The sequence below is a fragment of the Pristiophorus japonicus genome, chromosome 12 (genome assembly GCF_044704955.1).
Source record: "Pristiophorus japonicus isolate sPriJap1 chromosome 12, sPriJap1.hap1, whole genome shotgun sequence".
Taxonomy (NCBI): domain Eukaryota; kingdom Metazoa; phylum Chordata; class Chondrichthyes; family Pristiophoridae; genus Pristiophorus; species Pristiophorus japonicus.
Window position 1 is genome coordinate 71921344 of NC_091988.1, and position 23201 is coordinate 71944544.

The 23201-nt window shown below is 53.4% G+C and overlaps 1 protein-coding gene across 1 annotated transcript in view; it reads right to left on the reverse strand.

Annotated features, from left to right (window-relative positions):
• LOC139276780 (uncharacterized) overlaps positions 1-14595 on the reverse strand; it is a 158503-nt gene extending 143908 nt beyond the window's left edge. Inside the window, exons 1-6 of the mRNA XM_070894784.1 lie at positions 14489-14595; positions 12677-12769; positions 8814-8979; positions 5959-6033; positions 3059-3211; positions 635-737 (exon numbers count right to left, since the gene is read on the reverse strand). Of these exons, the coding sequence (XP_070750885.1) occupies positions 635-737; positions 3059-3211; positions 5959-6033; positions 8814-8979; positions 12677-12769; positions 14489-14595 (697 nt within the window). The remainder of the gene's footprint in view (positions 1-634; positions 738-3058; positions 3212-5958; positions 6034-8813; positions 8980-12676; positions 12770-14488) is intronic.
• Positions 14596-23201: the final 8606 nt, after the last annotated feature.

Here is a 23201-nt window from a genome sequence, read left to right on the forward strand (position 1 = left end):
GGTGAGCGGGAACAGCGTGTCGGTGAGCTGGGATGGTGAGCAGGGATGGTAACGGTAAGCGGGGACTGTTAGCGGGGACGGTGTGTCGGTGACAGCGATGGTGAGCGGGGAGGGTGATGGTGAGCGGAGACGGTGAGCTGGGACAGTAACGGAGTGTCAGTGACAGTGTGTCGGTGAGCGGGGACGGTGTCGGTGAGCAAGGACAGCATGTCGATGAGCGGTGACGATGTGTCGGTGAGCGGTGACGGTGACGTTGAGCGGGGCCAGTGACGGTGAGCGGGGCCGGTGATGGGGACGGTGAGAAGGGACGGTGAGCGGGGACGGTGAGCGGAGTACGGTGTGCGGGGACTGTGTGTCGGTGAAAACCATTTTCCGTGTCTTATGCTGAGGTGCCGTGGGACACAGTTATGACTGCCAACATGATTGGCCAATTCCCACCAGGAGCACACAAGCTGTTCGACTGTGGCTGCATCACAACCATGGCTGAATCCCTACCTCTGCGCCACCTGCACTCGGCACCATCAATAGCCCTAACCCTGGGACCTTCTTGCCCCCTGCAGGGCTCCCTATCCCTGGGATCTTCCTCTGCGATGTGCTTCACCATTTGGTGTATTTGCATTTTAAGGCCGCCTACCTTGTGTCAGAATTGGAGAAAACGACAGCACCATGGAATCTGTGGCCACGATATCACTGAAGACAATCATTCCCCCCTTGAGTCCCAGACACAGCTGGCTGCCCTGAAAGTCAAGCCAACAGAAACTTAATTTATTGACTTTTTTTAAACATGTGTCTAAGTGTCAGCCGTGGCTCAGGGTTGCACTCTTGCCTCGGAGTCAGAAGGTCGTTGGTTCAAGTCCCACTCCACAGACTTGAGCACATGTCCTGAGAAAGCAGACGGGGCCTCGGTTTAACATCTCATCCGAGAGACAGCACCTCCGACAGTGCAGCTCTCCCTCAGTACTGCCCCTCCGACAGTGCAACACTCCCTCAGTACTGCCCCTCCGACAGTGCAGCACTCCCTCAGTACTGCCCCTCCGACAGTGCAGCACTCCCTCAGTAATGCACTGGGAGTGTCAGCCTGGGTTTTTGTGCTCAAGTCTCTGGAGTGGGACTTGAACCCACAACCTTTTGACTCAGAGGCGAGAGTGCCACCCACTGAGCTGACTTCAAATGGCAACAGTTAATGGTGGCACGGGGAGGAGGCAAGAAGCCAGTACGCCCCTCACACACACAAACCAAGCACCCATACGCAGGGAGCACCCACACGCAGAGACAGTGATGAAGGAGCAGCCTGGCTGATTCTAGACCCGTACTCAGATGGATTTTGTGTAGTGTTCCCTCTATCCGGACACACTGTGCCCCAGCCCCCCTCCTTGCCGATTGGCAGGTTCTGCTCACCGCGCCCAATTAGGAGCTGGCTTTGGGAAACCTGCTGACACTCAGGTGGTTGAGACAGAGGGAGAGAGAAGCGATGGCGCCCTATCAGGGCAATCAGCTGTGTTGGGGCCTCCCACTGATTGCAGGGCCGGGATCTAACTTTTCCACTGAGAGTGTTAGTGAGTGTGTGTGAGTGTATGGGAGTGAGTGAGTGTATGGGAGTGAGTGAGTGAGTGTGTATGGGAGTCAGTGTGTGAGTGAGTGAGTGCGTGTCAGTGTGTGTCAGTGGGTGTGTGTGTCAGTGGGTGTCAGTGTGTGTCAGTGGGTGTGTGTGTCAGTGGGTGTCAGTGGGTGTGGGTGTCAGTGGGTGTGTGTGTGTCAGTGGGTGTGTGTGTGTGTCAGTGGGTGTGTGTGTGTGTGTGTGTGTCAGTGGGTGTGTGTGTCAGTGGGTGTGTGTGTCAGTGGGTGTGTGTGTCAGTGGGTGTGTGTGTCAGTGGGTGTGTGTGTGTGTGTGTGTGTCAGTGGGTATGTGTGTCAGTGTGTGTGTGTGTCAGTGTGTGTGTGTGTCAGTGTGTGTGTGTGTGTGTGTGTCAGTGGGTGTGTGTGTCAGTGGGTGTGTGTGTCAGTGGGTGTCAGTGGGTGTGTGTGTCAGTGTGTGTGTGTGTGTGTGTGTGTGTCAGTGGGTATGTGTGTCTGTGTGTGTGTGTGTGTGTGTGTCAGTGGGTATGTGTGTCAGTGGGTGTGTGTGTCAGAGTGTGTGTGTGTGTGTGTGTGTGTGTGTGTCAGTGGGTATGTGTGTCAGTGGGTGTGTGTGTCAGTGGGTGTCAGTGGGTGTGTGTGTCAGTGTGTGTGTGTCAGTGGGTGTGTGTCAGTGGGTGTGTGTGTCAGTGTGTGTGTGTCAGTGGGTGTGTGTGTCAGTGGGTGTGTGTGTGTGTGTGTGTCAGTGGGTGTGTGTGTCAGTGGGTGTGTGTGTCAGTGGGTGTGTGTGTGTGTGTGTGTGTGTGTCAGTGTGTGTGTGTGTGTGTGTGTGTGTGTGTGTGTGTCAGTGGGTGTGTGTGTCAGTGGGTGTCAGTGGGTGTGTGTGTCAGTGTGTGTGTGTGTGTGTGTGTGTGTGTGTGTGAGTGGGTATGTGTGTCAGTGGGTGTGTGTGTCAGAGTGTGTGTGTGTGTGTGTGTGTCAGTGGGTATGTGTGTCAGTGGGTGTGTGTGTCAGAGTGTGTGTGTGTGTGTGTGTGTGTGTCAGTGGGTATGTGTGTCAGTGGGTGTGTGTGTCAGTGGGTGTGTGTGTCAGTGGGTGTCAGTGGGTGTGTGTGTCAGTGTGTGTGTGTCAGTGGGTGTGTGTGCCAGTGTGTGTGTGTCAGTGGGTGTGTGTCAGTGGGTGTGTGTCAGTGGGTGTGTGTGTCAGTGGGTGTGTGTGTCAGTGTGTGTGTGTGTGGGTGTCAGTGGGTGTGGGTGTCAGTGGGTGTGGGTGTCAGTGGGTGTCAGTGGGTGTGTGTGTCAGTGGGTGTGTGTGTCAGTGTGTGTGTGTGTGTGTGTGTCAGTGGGTGTGTGTGTCAGTGGGTGTGTGTGTCAGTGGGTGTGTGTGTCAGTGGGTGTCAGTGGGTGTGTGTGTCAGTGTGTGTGTCAGTCAGTGTGTGAGTGTGTGTGTCAGTGTGAGTGTGTGTGGGAGGGTGTGTACTCACTATCCTGGAGAATGTGACGACCTCCTGCGGGACTGGCACCTCGTGAAGCAGCTGTAATTTGGGCAGACTCCAGATCTTCAGCCGTTTTTCCGAGTGCTCCTGGCTCACGCTCAGGAGCTGGTTGTGCGCCACATCGTGCTTCATCAGGATCACCTGCAACATATTCCTTTCAGGTGAGTAAGCGGTTAACCAATCACGGTGAAGCCCAATAATCACAAACACTTGTTAAGTGTGGCTCAGTGAGCAACCTTCCATCTCGCCTCTGAGTCAGAAGGTTCTGACTTCCATCCCAACTCCAGAAACAGGAGCACATAACCCAGGCTGACACTCCCAGTGCTGAGGGAGTGCTACACTGTCAGAGGGGCAGTACTGATGGAGCGCTGCACTGTCGGAGAGGCAGTACTGATGGAGCGACGTACTGTCGGAGAGGCAGCACTGATGGAGCGACGCACTGTCGGAGAGGCAGTACTGATGGAGCGACGCACTGTCGGAGAGGCAGTACTGATGGAGCGACGCACTGTCGGAGAGGCAGTACTGATGGAGCGACGCACTGTCGGAGAGGCAGCACTGATGGAGCGACGCACTGTCGGAGAGGCAGCACTGATGGAGCGACGCACTGTCGGAGAGGCAGCACTGATGGAGCGACGCACTGTCGGAGAGGCAGCACTGATGGAGCGACGCACTGTCGGAGAGGCAGCACTGATGGAGCGACGCACTGTCGGAGAGGCAGCACTGATGGAGCGACGCACTGTCGGAGAGGCAGTACTGATGGAGCGACGCACTGTCGGAGAGGCAGCACTGATGGAGCGACGCACTGTCGGAGAGGCAGTACTGATGGAGCGACGCACTGTCGGAGAGGCAGTACTGATGGAGCGACGCACTGTCGGAAGGGGCAGTAGTCGTGCCACAGAGGAGCTGTTGGAGGACCTTTGTCTTACGGATGTAAGGCCCATGCTTTCGTGTGCCTCAGTGAAGATGTTGACTATGACTTGGAGTTCAGCCTCTGAATGTGCGCAGACGCAAGCGTCGTCCACATACTGTAGTTCGACGACAGAAGATGGGACAGTCTTGGACCTGGCCTGTAGATGGCGCAGGTTGAACAGGTTCCCACTGGTTCTGTAGTTTAGTTCCACTCCAGCAGGGAGCTTGTTGACTGTGAGATGGAGCATTGCAGCAAGGAAGATTGAGAAGAGGGTTGACGCGATGACACAGACCGGTCCGAACGTGGATTGGGTCTGTAATGGATCCGTTGGTCAGGATCACGGCCTGCATGTCGTCATGGAGCATTGGAGAATGGTGACGAACTTTTGGGGGCAGCCCAGAGGAGGACGCTCCATAGACCCTCACGGTTAACAGTGTTAAAGGCCTTTGTAAGGTCAAAGAAGGCCATGTACAAGGGCTGGTGCTGTACCCTGCATTTTTCTTGCAGTTGTCGCGCCATAAAAATCGTGTCCGTTGTACCCTGTAGGGAGCGAAATCCGCACTGTGACTCCGGGAGGAGCTCCTCAGCCACAGGGAGAAGATGGTTGAGGAGGACTCTAGCGACGACTTTCCCAGTGGTTGATAACAGGGAGAGCCCTCTGTAGTTGCCGCAGTCGGACTTGTCTTCTTTTTTAAAGATGGTCACGATTACGGCATCTCTGAGATCTCCCGGCATGCTCTCCTCCCTTCAGATTTGAGAATATATCCAACCAGAGTTGGCAACACAAGCCACAGCGGAGGCACCGGGAAATGCAGACGTTTGAAGCACAAAAGCTGCTTTGCTTAAATCACTCCCAGTCCCCTGCCTTGTCTGTCCCGTTATCTTTGGGACCAAGGGGGTAAGGAGGTGAAATTTGGTCGGGCCTCAGTTGGGGCGGTGTCCCAGGCGGGGCGGCAAATATTGCGATGGCAATTGGTTTGCCACAAAATTCATCAGCTGGGCCCGGAGTTTGGAGCAGGACGCTAAGGGAGGCGTAGCCGCTGAGCAAGGGAAAATCCCGAGATAAACAGCCAGCCCTGGAGCGCCATAACATAGGCCTGGGGGTGGGGGGAATCCTGACAAAAACCCCAAAAACATTCCCAATACTTAGCTCACGCCACACAACATAAATTGTTTAAAAACATTTTTTTTTTGGCGATCACATTTACCTGATGTCGGCATTACTTATCTCACTGCAGCTACTACAGCTCAGACTGCCCGCTTTCACAGGCGGTCCCACCAGGGGGCGCTGTGGGGCTCTAAAAGTCGAGCCGGTGTTGTGACCATAGGCTCACCTCTCCCGGGCAGTAATGCTCCGTGCCCTGTCAACACCAGCACCGAATGTCCTGGCAGGGTGTTGGAAGCTGGCTGCCCGGCCACAAGTGCTTTCCGCCGCCATTTTCCCCCCTCCGGGACACTAAGAAGGGCAATAAAGAACCAAAAATCCAGCCCCATATTTCTAACCATTGGTACATCCCTGGCCAGGGCCCGACAGTTGGTAGGCTGTGTCCCAGGGATCGCCACCCTTCCCGGATTGCCCGGGAGTCTCCGGGAATTAACCGTCAATCTCCAGAACACTGCTGCCACCAAAAACCCGAGAGAAAAATCACAGGAGGAGTGAAAAAAAATTTGATTTTAAAAACTTTCTCTCAACACTTCTGTTGATTAGTTGTAAAAAATATTTAAGGTGGGGGGGGGTGGGAATAAAGGCTGTTTGATGGCGAGCCAAAAATCGTCCAATTGGGTTGGGCAGGCGGAGCCACTGTGGGGAAGGACATGTTGGCCGACCAATGGCAGGGGAGCGGGGGGGGGGGGGGTGGTGGCAGGGTGGTCAGAGGTGGAAGGTCATGTGACAAAACCTCCAGGAATGAGTCCGACCAGAGTTGGCAACCCCCAGCTGCCTCTCACCCGGAGAACGTCCCGCAGGTTGGTAGCTCACCGGGTCTTTGTGCGCTTGTATCTCGTAGTACGTCGTGTTTTCCAGCTCGGTGTCCATGAACAGCATCCGGCCGTCCTGTCAAAGGGAAACAGTCACCGAGAGTCAGACAACGCTCACCCTGCAGCCCCTCAGGAAAGGTTGGTGAAGACCCCCACCCCCCGACAAAGATAGCTGCTAACATAAAAACATAAGAAATCGGAGCAGGAGTAGGCCACCTGGGCCCTCGAGCCTGCTCCGCCATTTATTAAGATCATGGCTGATCTGATCATGGACTTAGCTCCACTTCCCTGCTCGCTCCCCATAACCGTTTATTCCCTTATCGCTCATAAATCTGTCTATCTCCGCCTTAAACTCATTCAATGACCCAGCCTCCACAGCACTCTGGGGCAGAGAATTCCATAAATTTACAACCCTCGGAGAGAAGAAATTCCTCCTCATCTCAATTTTAAATGGGCAGCCCCTCATTCTGAGACTATGCCCCCGAGTTTTAGTTTCCCCTATGAGTGGAAATATCTCTGCATCTACCTTGTCGAGGCCCCTCATTATCTTATAAGTTTCAATAAGATCACCTCTCATTCTTCTGAATTCCCCAACCTACTCAACCTATCCTGATAAGTCACCCCCTCATCTCCAGAATCAACCTAGTGAACCTTCTCTAAACATCCTCCCATGCAAATATATCCTTCCTTAAATATGGAGACCAAAACTGTACGCAGTACTCCAGGTGTGGCCTCACCAATACCCTGTACAGTTGTAGCAGGACTTCTTTGCTTTTATACTCCATCCCCCTTGCAATAAAGGCCAACATTCCATTTGCCTTCCTGATTACTTGCTAACCGAGGCCACAGGCTAGCAGTTCCGGGTGTAATGTATTTGCTTCATGGGTTCTTTGCTTAAGAATACATAGCAACACATTGCTATTAAGAACTAGTTGGTTTATTAGCAAAGATTTAACAATCACACTACACATTACCAGTTCATCCACCAGGCTCACAATCACCTGCCTCATCGTGGATCCCCCGAACCCAACTGGCTGGGGTTTTATTGAGTCTTACGAACATCACGTGACTGGCTAAGCCAATCCCAACTCAACAGCTCTACAACTATTTTAAAATAACTTTCAATCAAGTGCTCCTTTTTTTTTTTGAGGGCACCACAAATTAACAATTAAACATTAAAGGAAACCATATCAAATCAAATCAAATTAAATTAAAAACATTTTCCCTGTAGTTCCTCTCGAGTCCCGCGGAAGGCCGCGAGCGTACCGGTGGACACCGCGCGCTCCATCTCCAGGGACACCCTGGCTCAGTCCACAGTTCCACCAACCTGTGAGCATACTCACAGGTGCACACATTACACTGGTGAAGCCCCCTCTGTCAAACCACAGACCAGCAGTCCCGGGTTTAACACAGAGATGTTGGCAAGAATGAAGCCCATGGAATTAAAGGGGCAATGGCTATGTCGATACCAAATTGACCGAGGGACAGAAAGCAGTGAGCGGTGGTGGACGGTTGTTCTACAGAACGGACGGAAGTGTACAGTGGTGTTCCCCAGGGGTCCGTGTTGTGACCACTGCTCTTATTGATATATATTAATGACCTGGACTTGGGTATACAGGACATCATTTCAAATTTGCAAATGATATGAGACCCGGAAATGTAGTAAACAGTGAAGGGGATGGTAACAGACTTCAGGAGGACAGAGATAGACTGATGAAATGGGCAGACATGTGGCAGATGGAATTTAACACAGAGAAGTACAATGTGCTGCATTTTTGTAGGAAAAATGAGGAGAGGCAATATAAACTAAAGGGTAAAATTTTAAAGGGGGTGCAGGAATGGGTATATGTACACAAATCATTGAAGGTGGCAGGACAGGTTGAGAAGGTTGTTGAAAAAGCATCCTTGGCTTTATAAATAGAGGCCCACTCGAGTACACAAGCAAGGAGGTTATGCTGAACCTTTATAAAACATTGGTTAGGCCGCAGCTGGAGTGTTGTGTCCAATTCTGGGCACCGCATTTTAAGAAGGATGTCAAGACCTTGGAGAGGATGCGGAGGAGATTTACTAGAATGGTACCAGGGATGTGGGACTTCAGTCTTTGGAGAGATTGGAGAGGCTGGGGTTATTCTTAGAGCAGATGCAGAGAAGGCCAAGGGGAGATTTAATGTAGGTGTTCAAAATAATGAAGCGTTTATGTTGCTAGGTAAGAGTCGAGGGGTCTGAATGGGCTCCTCCTGTTCCTGTGTAACAGGCTCGAGAGGCTGAATTGGCCTCCTCCTGTTCCTGTGTAATAGGCTCGAGGGGCTGATTGGCCTCCTCCTGGACCTGTGTAACAGGCTCGAGGGGCTGATTGGCCTCCTCCTGTTCCTGTGTAACAGGCTCGAGGGGCTGATTGGCCTCCTCCTGGACCTGTGTAACAGGCTCGAGGGGCTGATTGGCCTCCTCCTGTTCCTGTGTAACAGGTTCGAGGGGCTGAATTGGCCTCCTCCTGTTCCTGTGTAAGGCTTGAGGAGCTGAATGGGCCTCCTGTTCCTGTATTAGAGGCTCGAGGGGCTGAATGACCTCCTCCTGGTCCTGTGTAACAGGCTTGAGGGGCTGAACGGCCTCTTCCTGTTCCTACTACATAGGATTACATCGGATACACAGCACAGAAACAGACCATTTGGCCCAACCAGTCCATGCCGTTTATGCTCCACTCAAGCCTCCTCCCTTCTTTCCTCATCCAAATCTATCAGCATAACCCTCTATTTCCCCGCCGCGCGCCCCCCCCCACAACCCCGCACCCCCCGCCCAGCACCACCTCCCTCATATGCTTGTGTAGCCTCCCCTTAAATGCATCGTGTTCCACCTTACCTCTAGGCCCAGCAGCAGGAATTCCTCAGAGTTGGCACAAACAGTCCCTTCCACGGTAGAGAAGTAGAGGTGAGAGGAGAGGCTGGCAATGCAGCAGCACTCACATTGCGGTGCCTTCCACAGGCTCCCATCGAATGGAGACAAACTCATGCCCTCGATAACCGGTCTGGTAAATTCAACAGACAAAAGGCAAAATAGGGAACGGTGACATGGCACGCAGGGTGTACAAATGTATCTGCCTCGCAGATCGGTGGTTGTTCTCCTTCGACCAGAGAAGGTGAAAGGGAGATTTAACGGAGGTGGTTCAAAATTCTCAAGGGTTTATGTTCCTATGTAACGGATCGATGGGGCTGAATGGCCTCCTCCTGTTCCGTTGTGGCTCGGTGGGCAGCACTCACTCTCTCGTCTCTGAGTCAGAAGGTTGTGGGCTCAAGCCCCACTCCAAAGACTGTGAGCACAAAATCTAGGCTGATGCTCCCAGTGTTGCACTGTCAGAGGTGCCGTCTTTCAGATGAGACCTTAAACCCAGGCCCCATCTGCTCTCTCAGGTGGATGAAAAAGATCCCATGGCCACTACTGGAAGAAGAGCAGGGAGTTATCCCAGTGTCCTGTGCCAATATTTATCCCTCAACCAACATCACTAAAACAGATTATCTGGTCGCTATCACATTGCTGTTTGTGGGGCTTGCTATGCGCAAAGTGGCTACTGTGTTGTTTACATTACAACAGTGACTACATTCCAAAAGTACTTCATTGACTGTAAAGCATTTTGGGACGTCTGGTGGTCGTGAAAAGGGCTATATAAATGCAAGCCCTTATTTTTGACACCATAAGAACATTAGAATTAGGAGCAGGAATAGGCCATTCAGGCCCTTCGAGCCTACTGCGCCATTCAATAACCCTTGTTTCCCTTAGTATTCAAAAATCTATCGATCTCTATCTTGACTATACTCAAAGACTGAGAGAACTCTGGGGTAGAAAATTCCAAAGACTCACTGTAATAGAGCCACCCCTCTCCCTAGTGGACTACTGTGGTGATGCAACTACTGATGTAAATAATAAAAGCGTCATGTGGCAAAGTCTCATGATGACAGGTTTCTGTATTGGAGCCATCTTGTGCAGTGTGTTTGTTCGGGAGGTCGTAAGGATATATCACATTGGCAATGTAGGATGAGATTTCTGGATTTCCTAGCTGAAATTTTTGTTGGTATATGTTCCTGCCAACCAACAGTGACACTTTGAGAGATTCTTTGTTTTGCAGCGCAGCTAAAAATCCAGGTTAAATTACAAGCACACTTGGCTGAACTGTCGACATTGCCAGAGTCCAGATGACCGTGCCTATGGGAATAACAGCGTATTTGGGTGAGTTCCATCATGACCGAGAGACTTTCGGATCATCTGTGGCATGGCTATAAATGTTTTTCCCTGCAAATAGTATCGTTGAAGTCCCTGATGATGAAAACCGTAACCGGGTGGTGTTGGAAAGCAAACAGGCTATTTTCTTGACTGAAGCAGGCCCCGAGGTGTATGAAACCCTGAAAAATGTGCTTGTTCCCAGCAAGCCGAAGCATATGCCACTGACAGAGGAACAGTACTACAGTCCTGAGCCCCTGGAAATTGCTGAAAGTTATCATTTTGGAACACAAAAAGTAATTAATTGACAAGTGTATCAGTTTGTACATCATAGCTTTAAAAAAGCTATCCATTCAAGGTAATTGTGGAAACTTTGAGGACCGAGTATTGCGTGATCGCTTTGTTTTGTGGGATGAAAAATGAATTAATCAGAAGAAAGTTGTTGACAACCCCTATCTTGACATTGGATTTAGCTTGTCAGACTGCTATGTTGATGGATATGGCTGACCAATATTCCCGAGAATTTCGTACCATTTCCAGTCATCAGACAACCGAAGTGAATCACCTGCAGGTTAGAAGTAAAAGGCAGTTGGCCCCAAGGCCTCAGAAATTGGCCACGGTAACAGAGTATTGAAGTCATGCTATCGGTGCCTAGGACAACACATTGCTCAAAGTTGTCCATATGTGAAGGCAGAGTGTTTCTACTGCAAGAAAACTGGGCATCTTTCGAAGGAGTGCCGACTGAAGAGTAAAACAACTTTCAATGCTAGAAGTAGAAATTGCCAGAGACTACATAGCATTGAAGAAGCAACAGGACGAGGAGTTTCTGAGATACACGCCATCAGGAGCACGAGGGTATCCAACAGCGATTCATGATGTATCGTCTTCCAAGTAGACGTTGCAGGAACCAGGATACCCATGGAAATCGACACTGGTGCGTCCATGAGCATAGTACTGGAATTGCTATATTTCGACAAGTTCTTCGGAGAACTGATCTCGTATTCTGAAACGATAACTTTCAGAAATTTCCAGGGGCTCAGGGCTTTAGTGCTGTCTGCTTAAGAGTTGTGTCCTTTGGCTTGACAGGCACAAGCAAATTTTTCAGGGTTTCATACCTCGGGCCCTGCTTCAGTTAAGAAAATAGTCCTTTGTCGTTCCAACACCACCTGGTTATGGCTTTCATCATTGGAGACTTTGATGATATTATTTGCGGAGAAAAACATTTCTAGCCACTTCACATATGCTCTGAAACATTCACGGTCGCATTGAAACTCCCCCAAATGCCCTATTATTCCCATAGGCATGGCCATCTGGACTCTGGCAGTTCAAACAAGTGTGCTTGTAATTAACCTTGGATTTGTAGCTGTTAATCAAAACAGAGAAGCTCTCAAAGTCTCTCTGTCTGTTGGCTGAATCTTCCACCAACAAAAATTGCAGCTTTTTTCCCCCAATAATCTTCATCGCCATTGTTATATCTTCAGTAACTCACAAACACACACACAGCCTTAAGATGGCAGAACACACCGGAACTCAGTCAGGTAACCTGTTCCCTTCTTTATTATAAACAGCACTGGCTTCAGTGCCACAGGAGTCCACAGGTGGAGCTATATATATTACAATTTCTGATGAGACGGATAGTCTTGTTACAAGTCGAGTACCAGTAGCAAATCCTACAGCAGGTGTATTAGAAACAAGTCCAAGAGAAAGTCAAAATTTAAGTCTGAGTCCGAGTCAGACAGACAAACAATCTGAAGTTATAGAGAGCCCAAGGTGTAGTTCAAGGGCATCCCTTGGAGAAAAACTTTCCTCAGAATCACCTAGAATGAGTCTAAGTTCGGTACCATGTTTGGAAGGATCTGAATGAGAGCAAAGGATTCCTCTTCGAAACAGAAACCCAGTGGTTAAGTTTGATTTATAAATATGGAAAAATATGTCCATATCTTTTGTTATGTATAACCATGCAAGTGATGTATGATGATTATTTTGTTATGATTACTTCTTCATTAAGGAGGGAGAAGTGTAACAGAGCTCCTCCTAGTGGACTACTGCTCCACCTAGTGGCCTACTGTGGTGATGCAACTGTAAATAATAAAGGGGTCATGTGGCAAAGTCACATGACAGTTTCTGTTTGGAGCCATCTTGTGCAGTGTGTTTGTTAGTGATGTGGGATGAATATATCACACTCACCACCCTCTGAATGAAGAAATTTCTCCTCATTTCTATCGTAAATGGCCAGCCCCTATTCTGAGACTGTGACCACCTGGTTTTATCTCTTTAACAACTTAGAATGCGGGCTGTTAAACAAGAGTTAGATTTACTTGACGCAGTGGGTGGTGAATGTGTGGGACGGATGGAGGGAATGAGGACTGAATCAAGTTGAGAGTTGGGTGAGTATCTGGAGCAAGGTGTGATGGGGTGGGGGTCAGAGAGGGGCCGTGGGGCGCGAGCGTTCCTCACCATTGTCCACTCCTACACATTCTCCCGACACCAAAGGTTTCAGTGGTACTCACATCTTGGCCGGCTGCTTGCCACAGTAGTCAAAGTTCGTATTTTCGAGCATTTCCGAAACATTCCACACGGCAATCCTGCAGGCAGGGTCAGTCCTACGGGAGATTGAGAGGGTGAGCAGAGGCTATAGACACAAATCAGGCATTTATATACTGTCACCGCCCCCTCCCCCCCACCACACACACACACACACACACACACACACACCCCTTCCCCCAACACACACCCCTTCCCCCCACACACACACACACCCTTCCCCCAACACACACACACCCTTCCCCCAACACACACACACACACCCTTCCCCCAACACACACACACACCCTTCCCCCAACACACACACACACCCTTCCCCCAACACACACACCCCTCCCCCCCGCACACACACCCCTCCCCCCCGCACACACACCCCTCCCCCCGCACACACACCGCTCCCCCCCGCACACACACCGCTCCCCCCCGCACACACACCCCTCCCCCACACACACACCCCTCCCCCCACACACACACCCCTCCCCCACACACACACACCCCTCCCCCCCACACACACACCCCTCCCCCCCTCACACACACCTCTCCCCCCCACACACACACCTCTCCCCCCCACACACACACCCCTCCCCCCCACACACACACCCCTCCCCCCCACACACACACCCCTCCCCCCCACACACACACCCCTCCCCCCCACAAACACACCCCTCCCCCCCACACACACACCCCTCCCCCCCACACACACACCCCTCCCCCCCACACACACCCCTCCCCCCCACACACACCCCTCCCCCCCACACACACACCCCTCCCCCTCACACACACACCCCTCCCCCTCACACACACACCATCCCTCCACACACACACCCCTCCCCCCCACACACACACACACCCCTCCCCCCCACATACACACACCCCTCCCGCCCACACCCCTCCCCCCCACACACACACACCCCTCCCCCCACACACACGTTCCCCTCTCCCCCCACACACATGCACACTCCCCTCCCCCCCACACACCCCTCCTCCCCCACACACACACTCCCCTCCTCCCCCACACACACACTCCCCTCCTCCCCCACACACACACTCCCCTCCCCCACACACACACACACTCCCCTCCCCCCCACACACACACTCCCCTCCTCCCCCACACACACACTCCCCTCCTCCCCCACACACACACACTCCCCTTCTCCCCCACGCACACACTCCCCTCCCCCACACACACACACTCCCCTCCTCCCCCACACACACACACTCCCCTTCTCCCCCACACACACACACTCCCCTCCCCCACACACACACACACACTCCCCTCCCCCCCACACACACACACCTGCACATACCCCTTCCTCCCCTCACAGAATGAGAAGTGATGTCATTGAAACATACAAGAATCTGAGGGGAAGTGACAGGGTAGATGCTGAGAGGATATTTCACCTGGCTGGAGAGACTAGAACCAGGGGTCACAATCTCAGGATAAGGAGTCGGCCATTTAGGACTGAGATGAGGAGGAATTTCTTCACTCAGAGGGTGGTGAAGGCTCAGTCTTTGAGTATATTCAAGGCTGAGATCGATAGATTTTTGTACTCTCGGGGAATCGAGGGATATGGGGCTCGGGCGGGAAAGTAGAGTTGAGGTCGAAGATCAGCCATCATCTTACTGAATGGCGGTGCAGGCCCTAGGGGCCAAATGACCAACTCCTGCGACTTGAAAAGAGGGGACAGCCAGGTTGGATGGACTCATGATAGGCCAGGGGAAAGGGTATCGGGGAGCAGGAACCCCTGGTGTGACCCCACCCCCACCCTGTGTCTTACTTGACGGTGTAGATCCAGATTTCTGCGGCATTCACCAGGTAGAAGACCAGGCTCTGGGCCCTGTTGTACGTGTAGTTCACCGCCTCCGTAGGCAGAGGGAGCACCATCGACAACTTCACAGACACTGCGACATGATCTCCCACCAACTCACACCCCACACACACACCTCTCCCCGCCCCCCCCCCCCCCACACACTCCCCGCCCCCCACCCACACACACACACCCTCCCCCCCCCCCACACACACACACCTCCCCCCCCCACACACACACACACCTCCCCCCCCCACACACACACACACACCTCCCCCCCCCCACACACACACACCTCCCCCCCCCCCACACACCACACCTCCCCCCCCACACACACACACACACCTCCCCCCCCCCACACACACACCTCCCCCCCCCCACACACACACACCTCCCCCCCCACACACACACACACCTCCCCCCCAACCACACACACACACCTCCCCCCCCCCCACACACACACCTCCCCCCCCCACACACACACACCTCCCCCACACACACACTCCCCGCCCCCCCCCACACACACTCCCCGCCCCCCCCCACACACTCCCCGCCACCCCCCACACAAACACACCTCCCCCCCACCACACACACACACCTCCCCCCCCACACACACACACACACCTCCCCCCCCCACACACACACACCTCCCCCCCCCACACACACACACCTCCCCCCCCCACACACACACCTCCCCCCCACACACACACACACCTCCCCCCCCACACACACACACACACACCTCCCCCCCCCCACACACACACACACACCTCCCCCCCCCCACACACACACACACCTCCCCCCCCCACACACACACACACCTCCCCCCCCCCACACACACACACGCCTCCCCCCCCCCACACACACACCTCCCCCCCCACACACACACACACCTCCCCCCCCACACACACACCTCCCCCCCACACACACACCACCCCCCCCCACACCCACACCCCCCCCCCACACACACACCCTCCCCCCCCACACCACACACACACTCACCCCCCCCCACACACACACACCTCCCCCCCACACACCTCCCCCCCCACACACACACCTCCCCCCCCACACACACACCTCCCCCCCCCACACACACACCCCCCCCCCACACACACACCTCCCCCCCACACACACACACCCCCCCCCCCACACCACACACCACCCCCCCCCCACACACACACCACCCCCCACACACACACCTCCCCCCCCCACCCACACACCACCCCCCCCACACACACACACCTCCCCCCCCACACCACACACCTCCCCCCCCCACACACACACACCTCCCCCCCACACACACACCTCCCCCCCCCACACACACACCTCCCCCCCCACACACACCTCCCCCCCCACACACACACCCCTCCCCCCCACACACACACCCCTCCCCCCACCAACTCACACCCCTCCCCCCACCAACTCACACCCCTCCCCCCACCAACTCACACCCCTCCCCCCACCAACTCACACCCCTCCCCCCACCAACTCACACCCCTCTCCCCCACCAACTCACACCCCTCCCCCCACCAACTCACACCCCTCCCCCCCACCAACTCACACCCCTCCCCCCCCACCACCTCACACCCCTCCCCCACCAACTCACACCCCCTCCTCACCAACACACAACCCTCCTCCACCAACACACACCGCTTCCCACAAACCCCTCACCCACACAGCCCTCCCACAACACAAACCCCTCCCCCACACACACTGTTCCCCCATACACACACACTGCTCCCACCCACACACCGCTCCCCCACACATCCCTCCACACACAGTCCCCACCCCTCCCCCCACACACACACGCACCCCTCCCCCCACACACAGCACTCCCCCACACAACCCTCGCCCACAAACACTCCGACACACACACATCCCTTCCCCCCCCACACACACACCCCTCCCCCCCACACACACACCCCTTCCCCCACCACACACACCTACCGCTCCCTCACAGACAGCCCTTCTCCCACACACCTGCTCTTGCCCCACACACACCCCCCCGACACACACCCCCCTCTCATCACACCCCCCCACCCCCTCACCCCCCCACACACCCCTCTCTCATCACACCCCCCCGCCCCCCTCACCCCCCCCACACACACACACACACCCCCACACACACCTCCCCCCACACACACACCTCCCCCCACACACACACCTCCCCCCACACACACACCTCCCCGCTCCCCACACCCATACCCCTTCCCCCCCCAGACCCATACCCCCACACACGCACCCTCCTCTCCCCCCCTCCCCCCTACACACACCCGCACATACCCCTTTCTCCCCCCACAGAATGAGAGGTGATCTCATTGAAACATACACGATTCTGAGGGGAGTTGACAGGTTAGATGCAGAGAGGATGTTTCCCCTGGCTGGAGAGTCTAGTTCCAGGGGTCACAGTGTCAGTAAAAGGGGTCGGCCATTTTGGACTGAGATGAGGAGAAATGTCTTCACTCAGAGGGTGGTGAAGGCTCAGTCTTTGAGTATATTCAAGGCTGAGATCGATAGATTTTTGTACTCTCGAGGAATCGAGGGATATGGGGATCAGGCGGGAAAGTGGAGTTGAGGTCGAAGATCAGCCATGATCTTATTGAATGGCGGTGCAGGCTCGAGGGGCCGAATGGCCAACTCCTGCTCCTTGAAAAGGGGGGACCACCGGGTTGGCTGGACTCATGTTGGACCGGGGGAAAGGGTATCAGGGAGCAGGAAACCCCGGTGCGACATCCCCTCGCCACCCCGACCCCACCCCCACCCGTGTCTTACTTGACGGTGTAGATCCAGATTTCTGCGGCATTCACCAGGTAGAAGACCAGGCTCTGGGCCCTGTTGTACGTGTAGTTCACCGCCTCCTGTCCCAGAGTCTCCGTAGGCAGAGGGAGCACCATCGACAACTTTGCCCCCAGACACTGCGACATGATCCGTAGACTAGAATCACACAGAGCAGGCGGGAGCTATACGATTTTGGGCCATGCGAGCTTTTTTACAACAAAAAAAACCAACCACTTCCATTCATAAGAAGCGCCTTTCAACAATAAACATCATTTGAACTGTAGAACTCCTCTGCTCTTTTTCAAAATATTGCCTCTGTATCTTTTACATTCCAGCTGAGAGGACAGATGAAGCCTCGGTTTAACGTCTCATCGGAAATTCGGAACCCCCGACAGTGCGGCGCTCCCTCAGTATTGCCCTTCCGGCAGTGCGGCGCTCCCTCAGTACTGCCCCTCCGACAGTGCGCTGCTCCCTCAGTACTGCCCCTCCGACACTGCAGCGCTCCCTCAGTACTGCCCTTCCGACAGTGCGGCACTCCCTCAGTACTGCCCCTCCGACAGTGCAGTGCTCCCTCAGTACTGCCCCTCCGACAGTGCGGCGCTGCCTCAGTACTGCCCCTCCGACAGTGCGGTGCTCCCTCAGTACTGCCCCTCCGACAGTGCGGCGCTCCCTCAGTACTGCCCCTCCGACAGTGCGGCGCTGCCTCAGTACTGCCCCTCCGACAGTGCGGTGCTCCCTCAGTACTGCCCCTCCGACAGTGCGGCGCTCGCTCAGTACTGCCCCTCCGACAGTGCAGTGCTCCCTCAGTACTGCCCCTCCGACAGTGCAGTGCTCCCTCAGTACTGCCCCTCCGACAGTGCAGTGCTCCCTCAGTACTGCCCCTCCGACAGTGCGGTGCTCCCTCAGTACTGCCCCTCCAAAAGTGAGGCAAGAGTGAGGGAGAATGCCTGGGAGATGGAAAAAAAGAGTAGAGATAGACAGAGAGGGAAAGACAAAGTGTGAGTGAGAGGTAGCCCCTTCTCCTGGTCTGTTAAATAATTGCCCAGGAGTTCGGAGGGGAGAAAAAATTACGAGGAAATTATTATTTTTAAAAAGGGGACCAATTCATGTTAGAGATAAAACCGAAATCACCATGAAATCAGGAAATACTGGTCTGGGAAGTCAGCACTGGCCACTGCACAATGGGCACTGGGCAGACAGCACTGTACTGGGGTCACTGGGCATGCACCCTTCCTCCTACCTGCTGTCTCTTTGCAACACGGTTACTCTGGTCGTTCTTCCTTTGGCAGTGGCAAGGCCTATGTGTGTGATGGAGTTGCCGATGTAGCTCCAGAAGTGGGTGAAGTAGTTGAGGGTGTAGCTATGGCAGCGTTTGGTTGAGCAGCAGTACAGCAGGTCGGTCTCCGTCAGTCCCATCCACTTGATGCCCTCCTCAAATACATGCAGACTGTATCCCCAAACAGGCAAAGGGCACAGAGTTAACATCGACTACCGGTAACACCGCTCAAAACCCAATACACTGACAGGAAGGGAAGGAAAGGGAAGGGGAAGGAGAAAGGGAAAGGGGAGGGGAAAGGAGATAGTTAGATAGATTCATGACCTTAGGCATCCCAAAATTTTGAAGTGTAGTCACTTTTGTAATGTAGGAAAACCCGGCAGCCAATTTGCACACAGCCAGCTCCAACAGACAGCAACTTGTTAATGACCAGATCATCTGTTTTAGTGATGTTAATTGAGGGATAAATATTGGCCCAGGACACCGGGGATAACACCTCTGCTCTTCTCTGAAATAGCGGCATTGGGATCTTTTACATCCAACCAAGAGAGCAGACGGAGCCTCGGTTTAACGTCTCATGCGAAAGACGGCACCTCCAACAGTGCAGCGCTCCCTCAGTACTGCCCCGCCAACAGTGCGGCACTCCCTCAGTGCTGTCCCTCCGACAGTGCGGCGCTCCCTCAGTACTGTCCCTCCGACAGTGCAGCGCTCCCTCAGTACTGCCCCGCCAACAGTGCGCCGCTCCCTCAGTGCTGTCCCTCCGACAGTGCAGCACTCCCTCAGTGCTGCCCATCTGACAGTACAGCGCTCCCTCAGTACTGCCCCTCCGACAGTGCGGTGCTCCCTCAGTGCTGACCCTCCGACAATGCGGCGCTCCCTCGGTACTAGCACTGAGATGGAGAGAGATTTTGAGCAAAACGGTTAAGCTGTTCCTATATCTCATTACAGTTTGTGGGATCTTGCTTTGCTGCAAACTGGCTGCCGCGTTTCTGACATTACAACAATGACTATACTTCAAAACACAAGGTACTTGATTGGCTGTGAGGCGCGCTGGGATGGCCTGAGGCGGTGAAAGGCACTGCAGAAAGGAGAGTTTCATTGTTTTCTCTTGGCGCTCACGGAGCTGGCTGTTACCTCAGAATCTGGCTCAAGGTGTCCAGCGACCAGAGCCTGACAGAGCCGTCCATCGAGCTGGAGATAAAGATGGAACTGGTTTCGGGGTGGAGCAGCAGGTTTGTGACTGCTTGGCTGTGTCCCGTGAACTTGTGGCTGAAGGTCCCTTTGTTGCTCCAGGCCTTGACTGCAAGAACGTAAAAGTGTTTGAGGTTGAGAAACAGCAACGCCTTGCATTTATATAGCGCCTTTAATATAGTAAAACGTCCCAAGACGCTTCGTGGGAACGATTATTGACACCGAGCCACAGAAGGAGATATTAGGGCAGGTGACCAAAAGCTCAGTCAGAGGGAGGTTTTAAGTAGCGTCTTAAAGGAGGAAAGAGAGGTAGAGAGGTAGAGAGGTGTAGGCATGGAATTCCGGAGATTGGGACCCAGGCAGCTGAAGGCACGGCCACCAATGGTTGAGCGATTATAATCAGGGATGGACAAGAGGCCAGAATTAGAGGAGCACAGACATCTCGGGGGGTGGGGGGAAGGGCTGGAGGAGATTACAGAGAAAGGGAGGGGAAAGGCGATGGAGGGATTTGTAAACAAGGATGAGAATCTTGAAACGGAGGCGTTGCTGGACCGGGAGCCAATGTAGGTCAGCGAGCACAGGGGGTGATGGGTGAGCGGGACTTGGTGCGAGTTAGGACACAGGCAGCCGAGGTTTGGATCACCACTAGCCACATAAGGAGATATCAGAACAGATGACCAAAAGCTTGGTCAGAGGTAGGTTTTAACGGAGGAGAGAAAGGTGGAGAGGAGAGAGAGGCGGAGAGGTTTAGCGAGGGAGTTCCAGAGCTCAGGGCCCAGGCAGCTGAAGGCACGGCCACCAATGGTGGAGCAGGCCAACAAGGGAATGCCGTTAACCTTGATACAACCTGGGGTTGTCAACCCGCCAGGACTGCCCTGGAGAATTGCGGGTTAATCTCCAGGACACTGCCGCCAGCAAAAGTCCAAGCGAGAAAAATCGTCAGGGCCGTTAAACAAAATTGTGGAGTTTTTTTCATTTTCTTTCAACATTTTCATTTATTCGTTACAAAAAAAGTTGGAGATGGAGAAGAAAAGGTTGTTTGGTTGTGACAGCAGTGCTGAGGAATAGTTAAGGGGTGCAGTGGTTATGTTAGCAAACCAGTAATCTATGGAACATGTATTTGGGAATTTGCATCTTATAAATCTGGAAATAAAAAGCTTATTATCAGTAAGAATGAAGCTCTCGGATTGTTGTAAAAATCCAATGGTGTCCTTTTAGAGAAGGAAACCTGCCATCCTTACCCGGTCTTGGCCTACAGGTGACTCCAGTCCCACACCAATGTGGTTGACTGTTAACTCTGGTCCTCTAAAGACACTCAGTTTGCATCAAACCAGCTACCAGCAGTTCAAGAAGACGTCCCAGCCACAGTTTCTCAGACCAACTTAGGGACGGTCAATAAATGCCAGCCTTGCCAGCGACGCCCACATCCCCAGAATGAAAAAATAAGGCGAGGGAGTTCCATAATTTGGAGATCCTTGGAAACAATCCTTCCATGGCCAAAATTAAATGCTGGGACACAAACGTGGATTTCTCAGTAACACAACAACAACTCAGAGCTTCAGATGCTAAACAACAGGAGGAGGCCTGTTATATATATGCAGATTATAGATATACTCTGTGTAGTCACTGTATAGTTGCATAAGATGGAGACTTGTTTACCTGATGTACCATCAATAAGGTTTACACTGTATATATACTATGCTGGCACCACTAGAGGGTGCAACTGGTGGAGACCGGGGTTTCCTGCCCTCTTGGCAGGGGCTGTGTAAAAGGGTAGCCACCACATGTGGTTGCCTCACTCTGGAGTTATGAATAAAGAACCAAGGTCACTACAGTTTGACTACAACACATTGCCTCGTGGAATCATTCATAAGTACATTTCAAACATAACAATTGGCAATGAGAATACGGATTTTCACGCGATCATGGCTACCTTTGGCACATTAAAAGACATCGCAGAGGGTGATGATTAGGATGCCTTCACGGAAAGGCTTGAGCTATATTTCGTGGCAAACGACCTGGCAGGGGAGATGGACGCATCGGCGGAGAAGCGCAAGGCTATACTGCTGACCAGTTGTGGGCCCGAGGTCTACCGCCTCGTCAGGGACTTGCTGGCACCCATAAAGGCCAAGGATAAGACATACGATGAGCTGACTGAACTAATTCGCGACCAACTAAAACCAAAAGAGAGCATCCTCACGGCCAGGCACAGATTCTATACTCACCGCAGACCTGAGGGCCAGGAGATTACAAAATATGCTGCCGACCTCAGGAGACTTGCGTGATTTTGGCACGCACCTCAACAAAGCATTGCGAGACATCTTCATTATAGGAATTGGCCACGAGGGCCTCCTTCACAAGCTATTATCTACCGACACCATAGTCAACCTGCAGAAGGCCATCAGCATCAGTCAGGTGTTCATGACCTCGACCTGCAGCACCAAGCAAATTATTCATCCTGTGGATTCAAACCCGACAAGTATTATACACAGAATGGTGCCTTTCACAGGCAAGGCTGTAGAACATGGCTCTGCCCAGGGCAGAGAGCACAGACCTCAGGGTTCCAGAACTCAGAGTCCGCCGAGGGGTGTGAATCGAGTAGCACCATGCTGGCATTGCGGAGGAAACCAAAGGACTCACCAGTGTCGGTTTGTTGAGTAAATATGCAAAGCCTGTAACACGAAGGGCCACCTCCAGCGTATGTGTAAAAGAAATACGACTCACCGTCTAGCAGAGGAGTCGGTAGATGATTTTGAATCCAGCGGGGAGTATGATGATTTGGCCAGAGAGGCAGCTCAGCCCTAAATGGAAGTATATGTAGTGTATACCTGCACCACCGATTGTCCTCCAGTGAAGATGGAAGTCAAGATAAACGGCGTTCTAGTCTTCATGGACACGGGAGCGAGCCAGTCAGTGATGAGCCAGGATGCCTTTGAGATGCTATGGAACGAAAAATAACCCGAGCTGGTTCCAGTACAGGAAAAGTTGCGCACCTACACCAAGGAGCTGATCCCAGTACTTGGTAGTGCGGATGTGGCGTGGTGCACAAGTTACCTCTGTGGATTGTTGAGGTGATGGTCCAACGCTACTCGGAAGAAGGTGGATGGGGAAGATCCAGTGGAAATGGGAAGACCTCTTCACTCCAGCAATCGATGTTCCCCGTACTCAGAGGCAGAGCAGAACCCCACCTTCGCTTGGGCCAGGCACCAGGGAACAGACCAGCGCAGCACCTGAGGCACAGACCATCCATCATGACTGCGTGGCAATGATCCGACCGGAACGACTTAAAAGTACCTTCCCGGCTCCAGTGGCAGGACTCCTGGGAAGGAAGATCGAATTCACAGGCACTCTACCAGCTTTTGTGGCAGAATTGCGGGAGAGAAGGATCAAGGCAGTCGACCTCGAGGACAGAGGCAAGATGGCATCCCTGCTGCAGCG